The sequence below is a fragment of the Bidens hawaiensis genome, unplaced genomic scaffold, assembly GCF_021521415.1.
Source record: "Bidens hawaiensis isolate Kalapana, Puna unplaced genomic scaffold, B.hawaiensis_p1.1 tig00019791_1, whole genome shotgun sequence".
Lineage (NCBI taxonomy): Eukaryota > Viridiplantae > Streptophyta > Magnoliopsida > Asterales > Asteraceae > Bidens > Bidens hawaiensis.
Genome location: NW_027493002.1, coordinates 295,001 through 320,825, shown reverse-complemented (window position 1 = coordinate 320,825; position 25,825 = coordinate 295,001). Strand labels below are relative to the sequence as shown.

The 25,825-nt window shown below is 33.6% G+C and overlaps 1 protein-coding gene across 1 annotated transcript; it reads right to left on the bottom strand.

Moving 5' to 3' along the window:
• Window positions 1-7,356: 7,356 nt before the first annotated feature.
• On the bottom strand, window positions 7,357-12,826 carry LOC143559225 (diamine oxidase [copper-containing] 1, peroxisomal-like). Its single transcript, XM_077047874.1, has 12 exons — window positions 12,477-12,826; window positions 11,061-11,170; window positions 10,668-10,973; window positions 10,444-10,556; window positions 10,004-10,334; window positions 9,031-9,246; window positions 8,722-8,958; window positions 8,451-8,636; window positions 8,229-8,369; window positions 7,878-8,146; window positions 7,714-7,795; window positions 7,357-7,633 (listed from the first exon to the last, which is right to left on the bottom strand). The coding sequence occupies exons 1-12, from the start codon at window positions 12,643-12,645 to the stop codon at window positions 7,499-7,501; spliced, it is 2,295 nt and encodes a 764-aa protein (XP_076903989.1). The 5' UTR covers window positions 12,646-12,826; the 3' UTR covers window positions 7,357-7,498.
• Between the last annotated feature and the right edge of the window lie 12,999 nt (window positions 12,827-25,825).

Sequence of the window (25,825 nt, the reverse complement as noted above, 5' to 3'; positions counted from 1 at the left end):
TAATATCAGCCACATAATCATAGTAAACCTCTATAAACTTTGTTCTATTGTTCAAGATTGTTTAACTAGTTGTTTTGATCTTTCAAAGTGAATTGTTTTGCAAGTAACTAGTGGTTTGGTTTATTATTGATTGATCTTGAATCTTGGTTGAGTTTTATGATGTTTAGGTTGGTTAATATGATGTGTTTATTAAGTGTTTGTGGCTGTCCAAATTTGATTATGAGCTAAACTCGTTGTTCTACCTAGGAATGATGTAGTGTTGACATGTAATTGACATAATAAACGGATTGGTAATATTTAAGTTGTAAAATTGATTATGTAAAGTTTGATTAGACCATATAATTAGGTTGTATGTTGGCTGTGATTTTTGATGTGTTACTTAATTCCCACTTGCTTGCTTTAATTGAGTCGGTTTTGATTATCGTTTGCATAGTTTAGCCTATTACTTGGTGTTTTGGGTTTTATTGCGGGTTGATCACCGTAGGGATATGTTGGGTAACTAATCATATAAAATCAGTTAATATACCTTCCTTGAGACCGAAAGGTGATAGGAAGTAAAATTGCCACATATCTTTTATTTGCTAGAATTAGGACCGCGCGAAAGCGGGTTTTGCTCTTGTTGAATTTAAGTGTTATGTGCAATGAGTTGGCTTAATTAGGGTTTGGTTAAATTGTTCCTCTGTTCTTGGTTACACAACTGGGTGTTCCATGGGATGGTGTGTCGATGAGACCGAAAGGTAATTCGTCATTAGAACACGTAATTAATTAATTATCCGGTAATGTTTTAATAATCAATTAAAATGAAATAGAGATTAGTTGATGAGACTGAAAAGTAATTTGACTGTCTTAAAGGATTTTTAATTGTGTCATCTTTTGAAACCGGTATCTTAAACGTTTTTCCAATCCGTTGTCATTTTCATTAAACACGAGTCAGTCCTAGGTAGACGTTTTTACATATTGAATTTAATCCGAAAGTTTTCTTAAAGTATTTTGTTAACAGTTTTCTTTTAATTAGGTTAAGTAGTTAAATAAAATCTTAAAAATCAAATAAATATTATTTTGGTAAGTCTTAATTAGAGTTTCGTAATAAAAAACGTTTTCACGTGTCTTTGCGTTCGACATCCGGACTTCCTTGATGCTATACCAGTTTTGATCGGTACACTTGCCGGTTTTGTGTGGTTTCTATAGGATTTTCGTTTTTATAAATTTAAAGCTTAATTGTGATTCGTTCTTTATTTATATTATACATTTTCACACATCACATATCGCGTGATTTAAGTTGTATTTGGAAGGTAGATTCTAGGTAATGAAGCAAGTTTGGTTAGATGGTTAAGATCTGTTAACTTGTCAAGAAACAACTATATATTTTTAATTCTAAAAAATATAGTAATGTAACAAGGTATAACACCATCTACACATTTTAATTTTGTAAGTTAATATACATAAACAAACAATTAAAGTATTTTTAAATATATACGGAGTATAATTTTTTAATTTGTAGCAGATGCAGTAACCATTACATTTACAAGCAGTTGTTTTGACTCGATTTGAACCGGTTTTAAAACCGATCCACACAGGCCCATAATGTGGTTTTATGCGCCTCTATCCGAGGCTATCTGTCTGCCAAGTGAGTTCCGCTCATGTCCATTTTGAAGCAAAAAAAAAGCCCAAAACTCTCCAGTGTCTTCGACATGGTCCATGGGCAAGTTAGACCTGACTTTTAGTACTTGGAAGAGTTGAAACCCAGGTTATAACCTAATAACCTCTTTCTTTTGAATGACGATTTTTATAACTCTTGTCAGATGTGAGACTTGAACTCAGGTTTTGCCTTTGTTAATAACCTACAACTTTCTATTTATTTGAAAAATTGGATACTAAAGTTAACCGGTGACTAATGTTTAATACCTTTCATTTCCATTACCAAGACTCGAACACAATCTTACTTGCATATCATAGGTCCACACTTGTCATTCACCTTATTTCTCTAAAAAATGTGTGGTTTTCTAGATTTCGCTCACGAAAAATGTGGTTTGCCATTCTCTAATAATCATTCCAATCACGAAGAACGTAGTTCATTACTCTTATCATTTTGCTCGTAATAATCCATACGGATGAAATCGAGTGAAAATCAAATGTAAATCTATGATGTTTATGCAAGTGAGATTGATCTTAACATAAAAAAACTGAATTTTAGAAATGTCATTGGTGGATGTGAATTAATATCGTAAGTTAATCACAGTTTAGATTCTTAAAATCTAAATTGACTTTATCTTATTCACTTTTTTTTTCTTTTTTTTTCCCTCCCAATTGGTGTTATATACGGAAAATCACAAAAAAACAAGCTTTTTGATCAAACATTTAACAAAGGTAGAAAACAGGCTTTTTTGACAAAACATTTTACAAAGATTGATATTGACTTTCAGCATTCCATCCAATTAAGGATGAATATAAACAAGACGGGATATGAAAGCCATAATTTAGTAGGCATAGAAGTTAAGTACAAACTGTACACTGCGTTCATAACAAGTGTAAAGGCACTTTTCTCACTCATTGCACTTTCAAAGACTACTTTTCAAAGATAATATTTTATGTCAAGTTATGTCTAATAGCTTGGTGATTCTGGGTATCCTGTTTTGCAAGGGTGTGAGGCGGTTTACCCACTCAACGAACCAATAAAGTATTATCAATTTAAAGTAAAACCTATGTAGTTGATATCACCGATACATCACCGATATATCAATTATCGGTCACTTGACGATATATAAACCAGATTATCGATTCAGAATATCAGCACCGATAATATCAACGATATTGACCAATATTCGACCGATATTAGACTAATATTTGACCGATATATCACTGATATTCCTGATATTAGTTTTTGAAGTCTTAATTATCAACTTTTAGTGTTGAATGTTAGTGTTTTAAGTCTTAATTGTCAACTTTTAGTGTTCAATGTTAGTGTTTTAAGTCTTACTCAGTTCTTATCTACTACGATTGTTATTGTTTTGCAATTTACAAAAGGTTAATTTGTTAATGGTAGGAGACTATATTCAATTATTAGTGTAAAATTGCTATATATATAAATTTTTCATGATATTAAAATTACCAATATCCCACCGATATCTCACTGCGATAATAGATATCTTAGATATTGGTCCTTGAACGATATACGATATTTTTCCACATTAACTGCTTAGAGTAAACCAAAACCACTCAACTTAGAGAGTGGTATATCCGAGTACCTATTCAACAACTAACTGCTAAGAATAGTATCATCATAAGTCAATCAAAATCACCCAATTACAATCCATCGAGTTCACCCGAGCTAATATACCCGCACACATCTACTCGCTAGAGTAAAGATTACTCGGGCACCCCGGCTACTCGCTCACATTATCCGGGGCTCTGAACCCCCCAACACAAACACAAACACAACCGCGGTAGCTTTTCCTTTTTTTCTTTAACAAACTTTTGGGTCAAAATTTCTTATTTAACTGGGTTACCCTTTATACACTTGTTACATTATTGAAACACCTAATCCTTATTTAACAGCACAACATAAACCCACTAAACAACATTTATAAAATACTGAATATATATTCTACAGGCCCATCATTTAACACCTCTGGCCCTAGCCTTTTCATCTCGGATCCTCTGGTCAATATCCTTCACCTTCTGGCCCAAATACCCACCTGTATCTGTATGATCCTCTCCACTTGGCAGCATACTCCACCGCCACGTCTACCTCGAGTCATCCGCCGGAAGAAGTTCACTATGTACGCCATCGAAGAAAACGCCGTGAGTCCAAAAGCACCCGATGTTATGAAGCCGGTGACAGTCAACACAACTATTAGCATCGCTGGGACCAGTATGGGGCTGAAAATGATGAAAAGTGGAGTGGAGATGGTGAGCCCGATGAGAGTTGCGGTGAGGAAGCAGACGCCGCCGATGGGGAAGAGTGTGAGGACTGCTAGGACTTTTGATGTTGAATAGTAATATTCATCATCATCATCATCTTTTTGTTGGTGTCCATAGTGGTACTGGTGGTGATCCGCCATTGACGGTGGTGAGTTGGTGAGGTTGGTAAGTGATGAGTACGTGGGTGTATAAAGAGGACAGGAGTGTAGACACGTGGGATAAGACTGACAGATGGCACTTCACATACACGGATGGTACTCTTGGGTCAAAAAAAATTTTTATTACTTTTGATGATTATTTTATCGAGAAAATGATCGTGTGGTTTCGATACATATAAAAATTAATCGCTAAACATACAAATAATTAGTGTAATTATAATTTCGAACTTATAAAACATAAAAAATTAATTTAGCTATTTGTACACTTTTCATAATAAAAATCGTTTGTATTTTATTCGAAAATGTCTACTTCTAATCTTCTAATCCTCGGTATGCCCGACATTGTCAACTCAAAATCCTTCTAAGCCGCCATCTTTTTTAGTGCCATCATAAATCCTTCCAGGCCGCCCACTTTTCAGATATTCTAAAAGGAAAATCCCGTCGGCCGCCATCATATTTTAAAGCCGCCAGCTACCGGATTTTTGAAATTGTTGATGGCTAGCAGATTTTTGAAAATATCGTCCAATACCAGATTAAAAAGAAGGTTAGATAAGGTTATTCTTATAAGGCCCAGACGAAGCCATACACATCCCCTATATAAGGATTATTCTTTCATAATCATCACGATTATTATTATTACTACACACAATACATATGACACGTCACCACACAAATACTAGATTACTAGCTATTCTCTCTTTCCTTTCACACCACCTCCTGCTCCTGGAGATGCTCTCCCTCATTACACTCATCCATACACCTCTCAACTACACTTCAAAACTGAAAGACTCACATGGAACACACACTATTACTCTCGCCAAGATTTGCTGTCATCCATCAGTGATACCCGTTGACCCGGATACCACTAGGAACCCGTTTCAACACACATAAATGTACATATAAATACAATTATACTTAATTAACCCATTACTCATTATTGTATGCATACACACAGGTAAAGCACATAGCATATACCACCCACATACACATGTATATTGGCAGGAATACATTATTATAGTTGTATACACACTTACTACTATATCATATATTTAATGTGCACACATAGAGGTGGCAAATGGGTTGGGTTGGGTCAAAACGGGTCATGGGTCGGAACGGGTTAGGGTTGAAACGGGTTATGGTCAAAACGGGTCACATAAAAAAGGGTTGTTTTGGTTCGGGTCGGAACGGGTTAGGGTCAACAGGTTCGGGTTATAACGGGTCAAGGTTGGAACGGGTCAAAACGGGTTTGGGTCAGAACCCGTTTAAGCGATTTTTTAGTTTGTTTCTGCGCGTAACAGCTCGTTTAAGCGATTTTTCAGTTCGTTTCAGCACATAACAGCTCGCTTAAGCGATTTTTCAGTTCGTTTCAGCGCGTAACAGCTCGTTTAAGCGATTTTTCAGTTCGTTTCAGCGCGTAATAAACGATTTTTCAGTTTGTTTCAGCGCGTAACAGCTCGTTTAAGCGATTTTTCGGTTCGTTTCATCGCGTAACAGCTCGTTTAAGCGATTTTTCGGTTCGTTTCAGCGCGTAACAGCTCGTTTAAGCGATTTTCCAGTTCGTTTCAGCGCGTAACAGCTCGTTTAAGCGATTTTAAAGTTCGTTTAAGCGTGTAACAGCTTGTTTAAGCGATTTTTCAGTTCGTTTCCGCGCGTAACAGCTTGTTTAAGCGATTTTTCAGTTCGTTTCAGCGCGTAACAGCTCGTTTAAGCGATTTTTCAGTTCGTTTCATCGCGTAACAGCTCGTTTAAGCGATTTTTCAGTTCGTTTCAGCGCGTAACAGCTCGTTTTAGCGAATTTTTAGTCCGTTTCATCGCGTAACAGCTCATTTAAGCGATTTTTCAGTTCGTTTCAGCGCGTAACAGCTCGTTTAAGCGATTTTTCAGTTCGTTTCAGCGCGTAACAGCTCGTTTAAGCGATTTTTAAGTTCGTTTCAGCGCGTAACAGCTCGTTTAAGCCATTTTTCAGTTCGTTTCATCGCCTAACAGCTCGTTTAAGTGATTTTTCAGTTTGTTTCAGCCCGTAACAGCTCGTTTAAGCGATTTTTCAGTTCGTTTCAGCACATAACAGCTCGCTTAAGCGATTTTTCAGTTCGTTTCAGCGCGTAACAGCTCGTTTAAGCGATTTTTCAGTTCGTTTCAGCACGTAACAGCTCGTTTAAGCGATTTTTCAGTTCGTTTCAGCACGTAACAGCTCGTTTAAGCAATTTTTCAGTTCGTTTCAGCACGTAACAGCTCGTTTAAGCGATTTTTCATTTCGTTTCAGCACGTAACAGCTTGTTTAAGCAGTTTTTCAGTTCCTTTCAGCATGTAACAGCTCGTTTAAGCAATTTTTCAGTTCGTTTTAGCACGTAACAGCTTGTTTAAGCGATTTTTCAGTTCATTTCAGCACGTAACAGCTCGTTTAAGCGATTTTTCAGTTCGTTTTAGCATCAAATAGCTCGTTTAAGCGATTTTTCAGCTCGTTTCAGCACTTAACAGCTTGCTTTAGCAGTTTTTCAGTTCCTTTCATCACTTAACAGCTTGTTTCAGCATGTTTTTGTTTCGTTGTTGTCAGCATTTGAGTTTCGGTTAATTTGTCGATTTTTTTTTGAACGAGGACAACGGACGAAACGTTTAGTTTTTTTACATTTTTTGTTTTTGTTTTATTTTTTGAGTTATGATTTTTTTATTAATTTTTTTGAATATTTTTTGATGATTTCTATTAAGATCAAAATCACTCAAAAAAAAATTCAAAAAAAAACAAATAAAAAATCATAACTTAAAATATAAACAATAACGAAAAAGGTAAAAAAACCAAAATATTTTCACCGCTAACCTCGTTCATCAAAAAAAAAAACAAAAAAAACAAAACCCGACAAATTAACCGAAACCGAAATGTCGACGAAAACGAATCAAAAACCTTAATCGGCCCGTCTAGTGCGAAAATCGAAAGAAACCGAAACCCAACCCGTCCAGTGCTAAAACTCGTGTCGGCACGAAAGCTGATCCGAGCCGAAGCCTAAACCGATATTGTTCCAATCTAAAACCCATTTCAACCAAACATGTCACTTTTCCTTAATACAGTAACCCACATCGACCCATGTAGTTAAATTTGTCAACCCATTTTGACCCAAAAATAAGAATGTGGAATTTCAAGTGGACCCATTTTGACCCATTTAATTAAAACCTATGACCCAATTCAACTCATTTGAATTTTAAAACAACCCAAATTGACCAATTTGAAATTGTTTGGGTCAAGGTTGCCACCTCTATGCACACATGTATAGAGGACATGTATACCATATACTTATTCAAGCAAAGACCAAGAAGAAAACAAACGTTCAACAACTGTACTGGTTTGAATACACACACCAAAAGACCATGGTTCAAAACTAACCAAACGTTTCACCACATTATATCTTACAATGTTTATGACCAAATCAAAGCTTGGCCATCAACCCATTTGAAACTGGCTTGGGTCCAATTCCGTCTTTAACATGACCGTCTTTCACATCGGACTCGCAAGCACCAGGGGGAACGTCTACAGCCGGGGAGCAGTTAAAGAACCCATGTGGCTGCACACAAAATACAATACAAAATAAGATAAATTTCTTTTAATATATTGAGATATAATCTCATTTTCCATGAAACATACCTGAAGCATAAACCCAATCCGCTCTACTGGCATCACTGGCCAGTCTTCCAACCTTGGAACATGAGTGATCCCGAACACGTACCTGGAAGATTGAAAATAATGACAAAACATATAGCTTATTGAATGTTTGATAGACTAGTAGAATAACATAACAATTTACTGACCAGAGAACGATATCAGTTTCTTCAAGAGACCGATCTTTCTGGACCCACGAGGCCAGACCTTCACCAACACGCGGGTTTTGGTTAGGGAACTCTCCACCAGGAAAATCCTCACCGGGTGCATAAGGTGTAACCCACAGATTATGCTTCAGAAACGCGGCCCGTCTCAAAAATTTGGCTTCTGAACCTGCTAAAGGCAAGCAGTTTGAACCAGGTACCAGCTTGTAACCCGTCAGCTGACCCGTCCGGTTCACGGTCCTTGTGTGTCTCACCTGAATAAATTAAAAGAAGTCAGAAACAATAATAGGTAAGAAAAGTCAAAGTCAACATATCAACTGACTTTAGTAGACTTACAATCCAATGACGAGCAGATAACTGATTGCAATCTCGCATTGCTTGAGATTCAGATTTAAGCAATGTTTCCTGTGTGTAGAATGCATTATTGTGAACATTATCATTTCCCGGTTCTTCAACTTTAACATCAACTTCAACAACCTAAAAAAACACACGAGACAACTGTAATTTATTTTCTGAATTTTAACAGAAACAACTTTAGCATAACGCCATAATGCATACCTGATTGCATGTTTCTCCAGGCTTACAATCAACTGCCATGTCCATACGGGCAACAAAAAAATGTTGATGAACTGGCGCATACAGTCCTGGTGCAATAGTAGTACCATACTTTCTAACTTCTCCTGGCTGCAAAGCACCTAAGCTCAGGATTCCGGTGAGTTTAACTTCAGCTTCAATCTTTCCATCCTGCAACCACCATGCATAAATTAATTTATTACAGAATTATAAAGCATCCAAACTTTTTTTTCTGAATTTTGAACTAAAAAATCACCTGGTAAAAGTGCCAATAGAAACCATATTCATAGTTTGCAACAGTACATATAAAAGAAACCGTGAGTCGTCGAGATCTTCTGACTTCTGCTAACCCGGTTCTCCAATCTTGATGCTTCCAGAGGATTCCGTGATCCTCTTCGTGCATACATACACAGTTTTCAATCGTTTCAACGCCTCCAATGAAGTTTGTGAAATGTGCATCAAAGTACTTGATATATCCTAAGCAATCGCATCCCTGTGGAGATAAACATTTGTTTTATTTTAACTTGTAACATAGGAATTTAAGGTATATTATTCAAGAACAAACCTTTTTTAGGGAATGGGCATTTTTTCCAAGGCCATCTTCACCAGCATCAAATGCATTCTTTCTGTAATGTGGATCATTTGGATCACCATAAGGTACAACCATCTCCACAAAGCTCAACCTATGAGCTATTGATCTTCGACCCCTGCTACCATCAACATATGCAACCGAATGTAATACCAAACCCTCCCTTGGCGTGAAGCCTATACGGAAGTTCCACTGCAAACCAAACAATATAAAACAATCACTCACTAGAGATGTATAAAATGATACAGAGGTGCCAATTTCTATCCATTTTGTAGTGAATCAAATGATTAGATTGTCATTATAAGAATAAAGCGTTTTATTGCTTGCAACTTCAGGAATAGGTTTTGTTCAAAGATTTAGATTGTTATGTTAATAACAAAGTTTTGTTAAACTTAGTCAGGCCTATAAACGAACCAAAGGTTCAGTGAACACTTCATGAACCGTTAGGCGGGAAGTCCATATATGTTCATTTATTTAATAAACAATAGACGATGAACAAAAAAATATGTTCATTTAAAACGAACGAGCATGAACACATTCTCGTTCGCTCATTTATGTTCGCTCATTTATGTTCGTGAACGTTTATTCATTTAAGCTCGCTTATGCTCGTTAGTTTAAGCTTGTTTATGTTCATTCATTTACGTTTTTGAACTGTTCAGTTAAAACTGTTAACGAACGAACATGTCGTGTTCAATCGTTTGTCAGGTAAAAGTTAAATTGAGCGAACACAAACAAGCTCTGTTCAAGGTTCGTTTACGAGCCTAATCTTAGTTGATGCATTAATTGGTCATAACTTATTAAAACATTAACAAAAAATTGTTTCAGGGTTAACAGACTCGCCCTGTTTCAACCCATACTAAAAATTTGTTTCAACTTAAACTCGTTTTGACCTGTTACCCAACCCACCCAATCCAGAAAGTACCAATACATGTAACACCTCAAACATTACCTTCTGCCACTCAACATAGTGCCCATTCACCCGGAAACTAGGTCCGTCTGGCTGAATAATTTGCAAGGGTTTGACGTCGCTACGGTCAACACCACCTCGTGTATGACCCGGGGTGTAGTTTCTTAACGGGTCAGCTGGTGGTAGGGGAACAAGCTTTTGGTCTTCAAATTCGAGTACTGTCATCCGTTGCATGTCGACTAGAACACGTATGCCTTCAACTGGACGTGCGTAACCATTTTCCATTGGACTGTCACTTTCCGTCCTACAAAATATAAGCGGTTTTGCAAGTCTACGGCTAGGTGCATCAGCCTCACCATGGTATCCAACACACCTGCATAAGTTTCATTAAAATGTAGCATGTGTAAGTGTAAGTGTAAGTGTAAGTTACATAATTTGTGTTGTGTTAAAAATTCACGAATGATTTTAAGTTCTCAACTAACCAAGCATCAACCATCACTAGATCCATATCATCTATTCCCCTTTTCTTCATAGCCTCCCGAAAAGGTGGATAATCTTTCACCACAGCTTCACATTCAGCATATTCCACAGCATCCTGTGGTGGATAACAATATGAGAACAAATAGCAAGCTACAATATCATGTAAACATTAAAAACATGCATCAGGATTACTCATGTAAACATTAAAAACATGCATCAGGATTACCATTGGAGGTTGAACATCTAGAACAACTCGTGAAGATATGACTTTTCCTCTGTGATGTCCACCTCGAGTTGCTGCATGCACTTGCGATAACTCAACAATCCATACACTCGTCTCGTTTGATTTCTTATTATAAACAACAAGCCGAGCTCTTCTTGGAGGAAGCTTAGTAGGTATGACAGCCCCTCCTTTACTTCTGGGTAACAATGATGGTTGGAATGGTGGAAAGAAGTAGGCATCTGCAAGCGCCACAATGTTTTTATCCGGTTCTGATAGAACCACTTCCACAAATCGCATGCCATCTCTGACCTGAAAAGAAAAGGGGTTAATATTTTTCACTTTGATATATTACCAGGATTGATGCTTTATCTATAAATTAGTAATATTGTTTAGTACCTCAGGGGTTGCTCCAGCAGCCCTGACAGTTGCAACAGCTACTTTGATTTCAGCTGCAGATAATGGGTCCAAAGGATGACTGGTTTGAGCCCTTGTGAGGACTTGGATTCCTAAACATTACATCTCAATTAGTGGATAAACGATAGGGAAAGCAAAACCAAAAGGAGTCTCACACCAATAAGAGGTTTATACAGCAACTTGTGAGTCAAAAAGCTACATATTATAGCATATAAATTCACATGTAAAGTGAGACTAAACATCTTTTAACATAATTGAACCAGCCTCCACTTTTCAATGGCTGCTATACGACATTATCATGTTAACCTAAATTGTGTGTAGAATAGACAAAGGGTAGGTCAAAAGACTGTTATTGTCTAGTGATGTAGTGAAAAAAATAAGAAACACAAGTGCAGTCGAGCAGCATATTCAATATAGAAGATGATTAATAACTTGAAGATAAAAGTCCATAAGATGTTGTCCCCTTTGTTTGAAGAGCTTATTAGGTGTAAAATAAAGTTATGACTATTGTAACTAAAAGAAACACAATTTCATTTAAATGAATGCAACCCAGATCAGCATATAGGTTAGTATGAACTATGAAATACTGAACACCTTATCTCACATCTAATGTTTAAGGTATTGTCAAACAAAAGGCATAGAACATATAATCTAGAAAAACAGTGCCCTGATGGTCACAACTCACAACAAATACTCTGTATAAAAAATTGTAGCAAATAAATAATAATCAAATCAATAACCATCCTTACAGTCTGTCTTATCACTTATAACAACTTTAAAAACCTTGCAATTGAAAGGATCTAAAAGTAGATCAGTAGATTGTTTTTTTCTTTGATTTGACAAATCCATTTGAATAATTAAATATATAGAGATGACAATTCAGGTAAGCCCCACCACCAAAGGTTGACAACCAAAAAGAAACAGATGTTGACGAAACTCACCAACAAACATCAAGATCTGACATATAATAATTGTCTGAATCTACCCATAGAAGAAGTACACTCCAAATTTTGTACATCCATTATCCATAATCCAACTCATATATCACCAGATAAATGATTATCTACTAATCAATACACATATGTATACATATACGTATAAAATAAATTTAGTTACCATGTATTAGTACACATAATTGTTTGAATCTACACAGAGAAGCACACTATCCATTAATTAGTCCAACTCATATATCACCAGATTAATCATTATCCAATAATCCACACACATATGTATACGTATACGTATAAATTAGGTATTATACGTATACGTATAATATATAATCGTACACATCTCCGTATAGTAAATTAGGTTAACATATGATCGATATTAAAATCGTAAACCTATACAAATACGTACAATAAGCGCACAATTTACTCACAAATAATCAATAGTAACTACCTTTGGTTGAAGGATCAGTGGAATTGATGACGGAATTGATCGGCAGTTTCCGATCGTCGTTAGTCCAATCATCGACGACGACGACGGCGGATGATGCGGCGGCGGGGACAATCTGACGGCGGTCGGAATCAAGGGAAGAATGCGACGTCTTTTGCGAAGCTGAGGCCATTGCAGAGGGTTAGCAAGCTCACCAAATGCACCGTAGTAGTAGCTGCAGCAGTGCGTACAATCTACTGACATACAGAAGCAATTCTGCTGTGTGCGTATAGTTGATGTACCACCACGCCCTAACCCAGCCGATCGTATATATTAATTCTGTTGGTGATATATAGATATAGGGATTTGTATGTATAGGTTGGGTGGTGGTTGTGTGTAATGGTGGAAAGAGGGCTTCTGGGGTGTTCTGAATCTAATGTTATTTGAAGTGGAGTGGGGTGTATATATAAAGGAGAGGAGATGGCAGAATATTGACGATTTCACGTGACAAAAGTCCCGATTTAGTTTTTTTTTTAATCGGTTGCTGATGTGTACAGTCGCATGTATTTGTTCATGTATGTCACATTGATAAGTTTAAATTTGTTTTTTGTTAGATTAGAACTCGTGTGATACATAAACACCACAAAGAGTGTTTAATAAGAAATACAATTAAGCTTTAAAAATTAATTAATTATATTTTAAAAAAACCTATATAGGGTATTTTCACTATCAAGTTAAATGGTTTTGTAAGTTCAAATCATATTTTCTAATGAATTATATATATATATACATATATATGTATATGAATACGGGGTATTCTCACGCAATTTTTTCAGAGAAACAAAAAAGATACACTTAAAGATTTTATAGTTGTAATTATATTTTTTTTAATGAAATAGTGAATTATTACAAAGGATGATAAAATATTTCATTATAAATGACACAAAAAAAACATCTTATATAAATTTGTTATTAATTAAACATGTTTTTGTATTATAGTTTCGAAAGAGATTGATGGAAACTCCATAGATTCATGAAGGTTGAATGAATATGTGAGAATAAATTTGTTATATATTCAAAATTTATTCTTATTTTTATCGTCTTACAAATATAAATATCGTTCATTAAATTTTACCACATTCATCTCATACATTAAAAAGTGTATATAAATTGATTTAATAAAAAAATCTTATACATTAAAAAGTGTATATAAATTGATTTAATACAAAAAAGTCGATATGATTTCGTTAAAGGTATAAATATTTTGATTATATTGACATAAATACCCACGTATTATTAATCTATAATAAAGGTAATTAAGTTTGATTATATTATTTATTGATATGTTTTGAGTACGCTGACAAAGATATGTTTTCAATTAATATTAAAGAATAATTTGAGCGGGAAATTTAGGCTAGGAATGAATCTCTAAGTGACACGTGTCCCCAGTTAAATTTTTTCATAATCACGAAAAAGATACACCTAATGATTTTATAAGTTGAAATTATATTTCTTTAATGAAATAGTAAATTCTAATAAAAGATGATAAAATATTTCATTATGAATGACAAAAAAACATATTATATAAAATTATTTTTAATAAAACACGTTTTTGTATTACAGTTTCGAAAGAGATTGATGGAAACTCCATGGATCCATGAAGGTTGAATAAATATTTGAAAAAAATTATCCATTTATAATTTATTCTTATCTTTATCGTCTTACACCTATAATATCGTTCATTAAATTTTATCACAATTATTTCGTACGTTCAAAAGTGTATATAAATTGATTTAATAAAAAAAAGTCGATATGATTTCACTAAACATATAAATGTTTTGATTATACTGATATAAATACTCACAAATTATTAATCCCTATAATTTAGGTAAATAAGTTTGATCAAATGATTAAATGATATGTTTGATTACATTGATATAAATATGTTTTCAGAAAATATAAAAGAATAATTTGAGCGAGATATTTAGACTACGAATGAATCTCCAGGTGGCACATGTCCCAGTTATTTTCTTTTATTATAATAGCTAGATACCTAGTGACTTACTAACAAATTAAACAATTAATTACTTTTATACAAATAAAACATATTGAGCTCAAGATATTATATCTTATTGTTTTTTTCTTATTTATCTCTCATTTCCAATTAACCAACTTAGTTTTACATATCAAGCTCAAAATAAGAATATAACATAATAGACAGTTAAAACTAATAAACTAAAAATGTTGAAAATGAGGAATAAATAAAAGTAGTTTAAAATAAGTTAGTTTTACCTTTCAAGGATAATAGATATATGAAAAAATAAAGATCTAAGTATATAACTTTAAAATTTATCACTTTTTGTCTCTAAAAATAAAATATTAACTTTTAAAAAATTCTTCAAAAATTAACATGTCAACCCACTTTTTATCGAGTCATGTTCAAGTCGACCCGCTTTTTAAACGAGATGTGTCAGCTAACCCAAAACCTTTATTTTATGTGTCGAGTCAGGAATTGCCGCCGTTTCTTTTAGGGTTTATATTTTGGGGAAAGTGAATACGGTGTTGTCAACCGTACAAACTTACACGAAAACCCACCAAAACTATGTAGTTTTGATAGATAAAAATTAAGAAAGAATAAAAAACCCTATATACCCAAAAAGAAAGCACCAAATTCATCCATTCTTCCTCATCGTCAATTCTTTCATCCTAAACTAATGAATTGTTTTCTGTCATAACTCTCCCCAATCTCATTTTTATTGCATAGCCAATTTGTTGATCTTATCTAATAATTTAAAGAGAAGTTTGATCGTGAATGGAAGAATTTAGATTTAATCCTATCGAATTTAGGTTTATTACTATTGATTAATGAAAAACCTGATCGATTAATCCAGGAAATATATGATATACCATCACGTTTGAATGATTAATTGCTTTATACTATCTTCATCTTCATAAATCTTCATTTGAAATTGAGCTGTTAATGTGCAAGGATTCATAAATCTTCATTCGGGAAAGAGTTGTTACTTGTTAATGTGCAGGGATGAAGGAAGATACAAAATGAGATTTAGGTGTTTAAGTTTTTTTAGGGATTTGTTAAACATGAATTACTTAAGTTTTTATCAAAACTACGTAGTTTTGGTGGATTTTTTGTGTAAGTTTAGACAGTTTACAACACCATATTTACTTTCCCCTTATATTTTATATTAAATTAACAACATAATTACAAATTGGGCATCGGCTTAGAATTTTAAAAACAATGATGACAAACGCAGGAGTGATATGCAAGAATCTGGCGCCAACATAAATATAAAAACTGTGACACAATTTATACGCGTGTAGACGAATAATCTGAATGAAAATAATACAAAAGAGCGAATCTTGAAGTGATGAAACTCTTATCAAGGTTTCTCGTATGCTCAATGTGTAAACTTCGTTTTAAGGTACACGTTGCTTTGAAAGTCCAGCTTAAGGATATTTTAACTGAGCTTATTTTCTATTATATTTATAATCTTTTTATTTATCATTTATTTTTAAGTTTGTTTGTTAGTTGTTATATCCCTACTTTGAATATTATTATCGATTGTTGATCATCTTTTTTTTTTTTTTTTATTATTATTATTATTATTATTATTATTATTATTATTATTATTTTCTTTTACTGTAATCTATCTTGAAAAATATTGTTCACCAACAATGTTGTCATCCGTTGTTTATTCCAATTTTGTCAATACACTGGTCTAAGTCATTCCTACAATTTAAAAAAGATCGTGTCTTGTAGTTGGTCTCATTAAAAGTAGAAGTTACTCAGGAATACGAGGAGGGATTAAAGTAGATAAATGACAAACAAGTTGATAACGTTTCTTATTAAGATATATGAAGGTTACGGAAAAAAATCCATTATAAAAATAGAAATTTTAATATTTCTATTTGAGACTGATTTTGTTAAGTTTGTGAAAGTTTTGGACCGGTATTGGGTTTTGGGTTTAGACTCAAATTGGTGATAAGGAGAACAAGGGCTCGGGCTTGTATTTGATTATGATTTCTGGTTAATTAGGTTGTTAACCTAGTTAATCTCTCTCTATATATATCATCTTCTGTAATTGTATTTTTTGGTTTCAAGCAGATAAGCATAACTCTAGTTGCAACCTGGGATGAAGGTCTCTCGTTGGAACCAAGCCATGTTAAAATTGTCGTGTCTATTTCTAGTTTACATGTGATATTCGTTTGTACCGACGTGTTAGTTATTTCTGCTACGTGTCGCTTTGTTTCTAACAAATTTCAATTTGAATTTAACATTTTTATAATTCACTCTTTTTTACAACCTTAATCTTGTTTTAAACCCATGTCAAAAGTGTGTTCGTCAAAATAAAATAAAAAACATTAATTCCATAAAAGTTCTTGTGTATAGTGAATCGCATCAAATAACTAAAATAACTATCGTATTTATAGAGGTTTAAAGGAGAAAAAAAGGGGCTTTGGAGAAACGTGGTTTGGTCGATTCATAATACGACTAGATCTTGGAACTTTATTCCGTGTAGGTTGTCTTTGGTGAGCCCATGGCGGAATATTGGTAAACTTCAATTGGATTTCAACTCGTTGGATATTAGTTTGTGGTCGAATATGAGATTTGTTGTCGGTGACGGGGTGATTCCTTTATTTTGGATTGATAATTGTACCGGGGAGGATCGTTTTTCGGTTCTTTTTTCCCTTGAAAACGAAAAATTGGCGAGGGTTGCAGACCGTTTGATAATGTATGAAGGTGATGTATGTGGGGTGTGGAACTGGGCAAGACAACCAACGTCGGTGGAAGAGGTGGACGAATTAAGATCGCTCCTTACAATATGTGAAAGGGTTCGAATTGGGTCAAGCAAAGATAGGTTATGTTGGGATTTAAATGGGTCAAATGAGTTCTCTGTGAAGAGTCTAAAACAAAAAATGGAGGATCAGGTCCAAATATCTCATGGTTATTCATTTTCTTGGAATTACTGGGTCCCAAAAAAGGTGTGTTTACTTGCATGGCGAGCGAGCTTGGAGAGGTTACCGACTTTGGTGGCCTTGGCAAGGAGGAACATCCATCATGGGTCCGTTTTATGCCCCATGTGTGGGGAGTTAGACGAAACGGTGGAGCATATTTTTATTTCGTGTCGGTTCGCGCAAGATGTTTGGCAAGTTATCTCATCTTGGTGTGGGCAATCTTCGGTATACGCTTTTTGCGTTGGAGATTTATTGGAGTTGTACATGTATTCGGGCTTCGCAAAGGTAAAAAGGAAAGTATGGCATGCAATCTGTCTTGTATCGATATGGAGCATTTGGAAAGCTAGAAACGAGTTGATTTTTAACGCGAGACTGGTTCATCTCGCAAGTGTGGTGGGGGATATAAAGACACTTGGTTATTTATGGGTGAAGAATCGGTCTAGGTTGTCTAGCTTATCCTGGGAGGGTTGGTGTATGTTTAATTTGTAACCATAAAAGCTAGGTGTTTTGTGTGTTGTGTTCTTTTTCCGTGGATGTAAAGTGAGTCATGTTAACCAATTATACTTATATATATGAAATTTTTAGTTGGCCGTTTAAAAAAAACTATCGTATTTATAACCATGAGGCACCAAAATTTACATACATCACATCATAAGTATAAATTGGGATAATCTAGTCGTCTCAAAAATTTTAAGTACGCCAATCAAATTTTAAAATTGAGGCTCTTCTCATAACAAAAATATTATTTTGTTTACGATCATAATGAATAGCGATATTGTGGTCATAGACTTCGAGTATAAAGTTGTGCATGGTTCAGCTCAGTTATTAACCTCAACCAAATTAACCAATTGTATTTCGCTTAATCGGATCGATTATTCGGTTTTTTATTCGGTTAATTTCAGTTAATAACCAAAATCAAACGTGACTAAAAATTTACTTAAAAATACATTAAATGGCTACATGAAGTTTTTTTTAATGCATAAATACATGAAATGTAGATATAAATATATAAATGGAGGCAATTGATTGTGGTATTTATATAATCAGTGGTAGTATAAAACATGAAATAAATGAAATGGAAGCGTAAAAAACTAGACATATATGAAAATGTGAATAGCTCGGTTCGGTAACTTTCGGTTAACCAAGAATACAAAAATTAACAATAACTGTTTTTCAGTTAATTCAATTAATTTAAATTTGGTTTCGTTAGTTTTCGGTTTGATTAAAAGTTCAACCATTGCTCACCCCTAATCAAAGGTGGCTATAGACACAACCAATTATTTTGAATTCTAAAAAATGCCCTTTCATTTGTTCATTCTTTGTCTCGTAACTTTGTTTCTATAAGTCCAACCAATTGCTTTGATATATATAATTTTGAGAAAATAAGACCCTATTTTTGAAGACCCAGGCTTGTACTTCACCCCACAATAGTTATCAGCCACCCCCGGCAACAATAAACACGTTCACTAATATATTGTAGTTGTGAATACGATAAAATACGATGTCATGTTTTCTTTATATTAACATAATCTCCACATGCACAAAAACGCCCATGTGGTAAAACTTATTGAATTTTTTCACCCGGTACACATCTTTTAATAAATTGGTTGGCTATCATTTTGAATAAAACGTCATTCCAAATGAATTACTTAGCTTTCTCCTTGATATATATCACCAGTGCAGTTATTGTACGCTAATGCCTTAACGTATGATAGGTACGTGAGACACTCAAAGACAAAAAACAAAGGCAAAAACCTAAAACGCTCAGAAACGCTCACAAAACTTAAACGCTCAGCAAATGCTCATAAACGGTCTTCGTGAAAAAAAAGTGAAAAATTGATCGATTAACCATCCAAAACTGTTTTTTCGGTGAACCAATGATTAATTGGATATGTATTGACGATTCCGAGATGTTTGGATGTGATTTCATTGATCGTTTCGTGAAAAAATGGATTCGCGTACGTAATGTACGTCAAGGCATTATTGTATTGGATCTTTTCCCTATATATCACTATACAGTATTATAGTACACAATTAAATTGTATTATTTAAATATAATTATTATATTACAAGAAACCCTAATTGCTATAATTATTATATTACATATACTATATAATAAATAAAGGTTTTCTTTTGCCACATGTTTTTTTCTTATGCACTTTTATTATTTCTTCCCGTCTCTCTCTCTCCTATTAATTACACATTAGTTATACATATATTTTCAAAGTTCTTTTTATATAATTTGCTTAATGATTTCCATAATTACTTTTACAGAACATATTTTCTTTAAAAAATAGGTTTGTTTATAAACCATTTTTATAAATCGAACATTTTCATTATTTAACTTGTCTTATATAAATTTATATCATTTATATATATATATATATATATAAGAAAACATTTACAGATATATGAAACATTTTAGCTCCTAAAACGTACTTAGCGGGTTCATTGTTAAAAACTCGTGGATCTTTAACCGAACCCGACCCGCCTTCTTTTCCCTTCTAACTGTAATATCTTTCTTTCTATCCATATATTGCCGATCAAAACCTTATTGATTCTCTTTTACTACACATTCTTCGACTGATCGAAAGCGTTCTTCCATTGATGACTGGTTCGTAGTGTTCTGATTGTACCGTTTATATTTTCATTATACTATTTAGAGTAAGCTACGGTTTCATTCATGTGGTTTGTCCAAATCTGCGGTTTTAGTATAATAATTTCAAATTTGTTATTTTCGTTCATGTGATTTCATTTCACTTGCAATTAAACCTGAATTCATTAACCCCGTCAAGTCTGGTCGTTAAACCCATCATCGTGCCCCTCACGTGATGGACAGTTTTGTCATTTTTTCTCTCTAAATAAACCTCAGTCCTAATTCGCAAGCCCCTCGCCTTATTGATTTACTTTAGTTGTTACCATAATTTTAGTGTATCATCTAATGTTGTATCGAAATAAATATTTAGAGATTTATGATTTGTTTTTAAGTTTGTGAATTGTAGTTCTAATTTAACTTCGTACTTATTTAATGTAATACTTAACTTTATTTATCATTCTTTTATTAATAAAGTTATCACTTACAGGAATTAAGTTGTTCAACCCGTGTAAGACACTGGTACCTAACCTAGTAAATAATATTAAGTTAACATTTTTTATAATACATAAGAAGACATTTAATTGACTCATCAAACATTAAAAATTATAGTAATACAATTATATTTTTTGAACGACCAACTAAAACTTAATTAATTTAAACAACCATCATTACAAGCAAGACACTAGAAACAAAATAAAGAACAAACACCACCCCCATACGTTATACAATAATAAACACCAACAAATAAGCAAGAGACGCTTCTCAAACACCTGTTATAACAAGAAATTAAAGCCCCGCCAGGCCGCAACTTCTCCCATGTGAGACTCTTGATCTTTCCGCGGTTCTTTACCCAAAAAAATTAGCGCCATAATCTCGCAAACCGCGTTATCAATGTTTATCTGTTTAAATTCAAACACAAGAGCATTTCACGCGCGCCAAATGCACCACGTCATTGTTAAAAACACTGCATTAAACACTTTTGCTTTTCGCTTTAGTAGAGGTGGCAAATGGGTTGGGTTGGGTCGAACGAGTCATGAGTTGAAATGAGTAATGGGTCAAAACGAGTATGAGTCAAAATGAGTTTGGGTCAAAACGAGTCAATTAAAAAAGGGTTGTTTTGGTTTGGGTCAAAATAGGTTAGGGTCAAACCGGGTTTTGAGTTTTTTTTTTTTTTTTTTTTTTTTTTTGTGAACGAGAATAACGGCGGAAACATTTTAGTTTTTTCAGATTTTTTGTTTTTTACTTATATTTTAAATTATGATTTTTTTAATTATTTTTTTTGAAGGGTTTTCTACTAAGATCAAAAACCCTCAAAAAAATATTCAAAAATAATAATAAAAAAATTATAACTCAAAATATAAATAATAAACAAAAAAAGTAAAAACACTAAAATGTTTCATACGTTGTCCTCGTTCCATATAAAAAAAATATCTAGAATCGAACCGAAATCGAAAGAATCGACGAAAATGACACAAAGAAACAAAAAGCCAAAACCGGACCACATCAATCGAAATCGAAAAAATCAATCAAAACGAAACTAAAAGAATTCAAACCGAAGAAAAACAAAACTGAAAGAACGGACAAAAACGAGTCCGGAATCGACCAGAAAAAAATAAAAGAAACCAAAACCCAACACGTCACGGGTGAAAACTCGTGTTGACTTGAAACCTGAACCAAACCCGTTCCGATCTGAAACCCGTTTCGTGCCGAAACATGTCTTGTACGAAAACCCGTTCCGATCCGAAACCTGTCACATTTCCTTAGGACATTAACCCACATCGACCCATTTCTTTGAACTTGTCGACCCATTTTGACTCGAAAATAAAAGGATGAAATTTCAAATGACTTATTTTGACCCATTTATTTAAAACATTTTACCTAAACCAACTTATTTAACTTTTAAAACAACTCAAATTGACTCATTTGAAAGGGTTTGGGTCAAGATTGCCACCCCTACGCTTTAGGAAGTGGGAGAACCGATGTAATTCTAGCAAGTCTTTAACCGAGAAAGCAAATATAAAAGACACCTTACACCACGAAGAGATTACACTCCATAGTGTTTGGACGAGCCGACATGAAATCACCAAATTAATACAATTAATAGTTTGTTTTAAATTTGCAATATAAAGTAGTAAATAATTGTATATAATATAATTAGAAAAAGAAGAAAAAAAGCTAGAATCTTTCACGGCAGATAAAAGAATAATCAGTAGATAAAAGTGTCGGTGGGTGGGTGGGTGGGTGGGATGGGAAGGGCACTACGCGATAAGTTGATAGGAGCATCTTCCCTTTGCAACTTTACATATAATATAAGCAAATGATGCCTAAATTGTAATTTGGTGCTTATATTTGCATGATAAGTCCTTTTCCTTCTTACTTTTACAATCCTACACGTTTCTGTTTTATATTATGCACAACCAGTCAGATTACTATTAGTTTTGGTTTGGGTCTAACACTTAATTTCGTATCTGGATATCACAAATCAAACCTGTCGGAGGTCGGGTTGGTTAATTAACCAGACTACCTAGTTTTAATAATTTAAACTAGATTTTTTTATATTCTTTGAATTATCATTTATAAAGATGGTCTATTAACATAATACATATACTTACATACAGTGACAGGCCCAAGATTTTTATCAGCGGGTCCCAATTTTTCGGTGTTCGGATTTCTCGGGTCGAGACAAGGAATATAATAAAAACAATATCATAATAAAAAGAGGGGCGGAGGCCGGAGCAGTAGAGGAGCTAGGCGAGCAGGCGAAGCGGTTGTGACTTGTTAGGTGGTTTCAATCGTATTCGTATGTTTAGCTTCTGCCTCTGATGCATTATGTTTGGTTGTTGCTGCAACTTTAAAACCCCAATAAACTAATAATATTGGGTAGAAATTTACAAAGAAATAAACAAAAAACATGAAAACATAAAAAAAAATCTTTGTCTTTAAGACTTGAACACGCAACATTTCAGTTGGAATACCAGAATGTTACCACTCAACTTGATACACATTTGTACTATGGGTTCCAACTACTAATTTAAATTTAAATGGTGTCTTTCAAAAAGTTAATATACCGCTTCTAGGTACTTTTTCAAAAACATTAGGGTCTTGGGACACCAATCTCGTCTATGTGGGTCTGCCCCTGCTTACATAAATGTATTTTAAAAAAATACTAAAGGATATACAATCGGTTTAGCTTACATGAGCAATACCAAATTCAAACACTCGGTCATTCTGTTAAATGACAAAACTGAGCTGTTAAACTATTAGATTGATTAAACCGGCCGATTTACTTTGATTTAGTTAGTACGTTCGACTTTTGACGGTTTATGTACATTTCACACGTACAATGCAACTAGTTTTTTCTCAGTTTAATCGTTTGTGGTATATAAATATTATATATAAATTCGTTTTAGGGTACTATTATTTAAAAGGAATATATTTATTAGATCATTAAATAATAGTTTTAATTATTTAACAAAAACTACTTGACGTAACCTTTTACTAAAACATTATTTTTTTCATGTAAATTCACAATAATACAATTCATAAAATTACAATTTTCACCTAACATGACAATTTCCTAGATACCGAACAACAAAAACATGATAGATAAGGACACACTATTGCACATCATTGTCGCATAATGTATATTAGATTATTAGGAATGCGTCAATCTTAAAACATGCTTAAATAGTTTCTTAATGTCACTAAATTAATATCATTATTTCTATAAAGTCTATTATACTATGATGTTTAGTATGATTGAAAACTCATTACATGTCAAATTGGGTTTATAAAATCTTATGAAAATTGATGCAAATAACGATGACTAGGATAGCAAATAGACGACTCGAAGTAGTGGGCAAACTTGATGACCAAAATATTTGGGATGGTTATTTTTTTTATGAAATCGGGCAATATAATTAGTTTAAAGTTTTTATGTAGGTACGAGACGAGTAGTTATACCCAATCTGGTCACTTGAAACACACATATTCGTTTACTCGAACTATTGTTATAAATGTTTTTCTTTTCTTTTCATTTTCCTAAAATGGCATCTCTAACAAAAACTTAAGAAGTTTGAGCAATACCATGCTAATTTGTATGCATATCAGTTTTAGATATCATGAAGTTTAGGGTGAGGTCATAACCAGTCTAGCTGATTGAACCAGCGACTCAAATGAGAATGACGCAACTAAAAAGCACAAAAGATCAAACATCTGGTTAGAACATGAACCGATCTAACTCTTACCTAAGTCTCAAATCTCAATTTAGAAATCGAAGAATACATGATGTGTTTTTATTTATAGAACAGAGATTTTCGGAGTACGTTTTAACATTGTCATTTCTTGTTTTGAAATCTATATTATTATTTTTTTTCAATTAAATATTGAATATCATAATGACGAAGAAAAAGAAGATTATATGTACGGTTGATGGTGTACTTAGAAACACTAACGTGGTCCCCAATACAACTGGATTCCACCTCATACGAAGATCCACTTTGTTATTCACTCCACTCCACTACGCAAAAGTATAAAAAATCATTTATATTCTAGAATATTCTATCATTGTTCAAAACTCTAATTTAGTTTAACATAAATATTCATTTTTTTTTTAATTTTCTTTACCACCCAGATATTTGGATGAGTCTTCCGAAATGATATGCCAATCATTCGTACTGGTTTTAATGTTACAAGTCCGACTCACTCATGAACAACATCAAAAAGGAATAGAAAACCTTATTTAGTCAGGTTTCAAACTAAAGACCATAAGATCTCAAACCTTAACCATTATCCATTAACCCAATGTCATAGGACTAAAATGCCAACTCCAATGTAAATATTGAATTAAAACCTCAATTTGATCTGAAAGAGGTAGGAGAGTTGTATCAAATATAGATAAAGAATAAGAATTTCAGAAAAAATTATATTGGTGTAAAAAGAAAGCGTTAAAAGAATTTAAATATAGATAAAGGGTGTGAAATATTTAAGGAGTGTCTAAACTGTATCAAAACTTCCTTAAAATCCCTACTCTTGTATATAGGAATTTAGATTAAAGAGATTATATAGCATCATGAACAACAATCGTATAAGGGTGGCTTCATTTTACACTATACATGTTGAATGTAATTTGTAAAACGCTTTTGCGGGTTGTCCTTCTAAGATTTTAGAAACCCTGTACGACTAGTAGAAACGAGCTTTTAAAATAGAAACTAATTATACCAAAAATATTCATTAATATAAGAACATTGATTATAAAAATAAAAACAAATTATCGTAGCAAAATACAATTTGATCCTTATATCTTAGGCATGTGACGTAAGTGCTCTGCCATTGAGCTATGCTCACATTATACTGAACTAGTAAGACATGTCTATTGTTTTACATTTTCATTCATGAGGGAAAAAGTTTCCCTCAAAAAGTTTGGAACCTATGTAGTCATCCCCTTAGCACACCTTATTCTGCTTTCTTGTAGTTGTTATTAGAAGCAATACGAAGTGATGTTTAGATGACCATTAATTATTGCGAGTATTGAGTCAGCTGACTTATATATACTACTAAATATATTGTATGTAAGCTTGGGAAGACTAGTTAATGGCAAGTCGTATCAGAGTAAGCGATTATATGATAATAACTTAGGCTAAAAAGATTGTGAGTTAGTAAATTGTGGTTTTGTAGACTAGGTATAAGACTTGACAAGAGGCTAAGAATTAACAAGGGAGGTACGCAATGGCCAACATGCACAAGAGGATCATGGCCAACGAGCGAACTTAGAGATTCATGCCAAGAGCTTTTAACACAAACA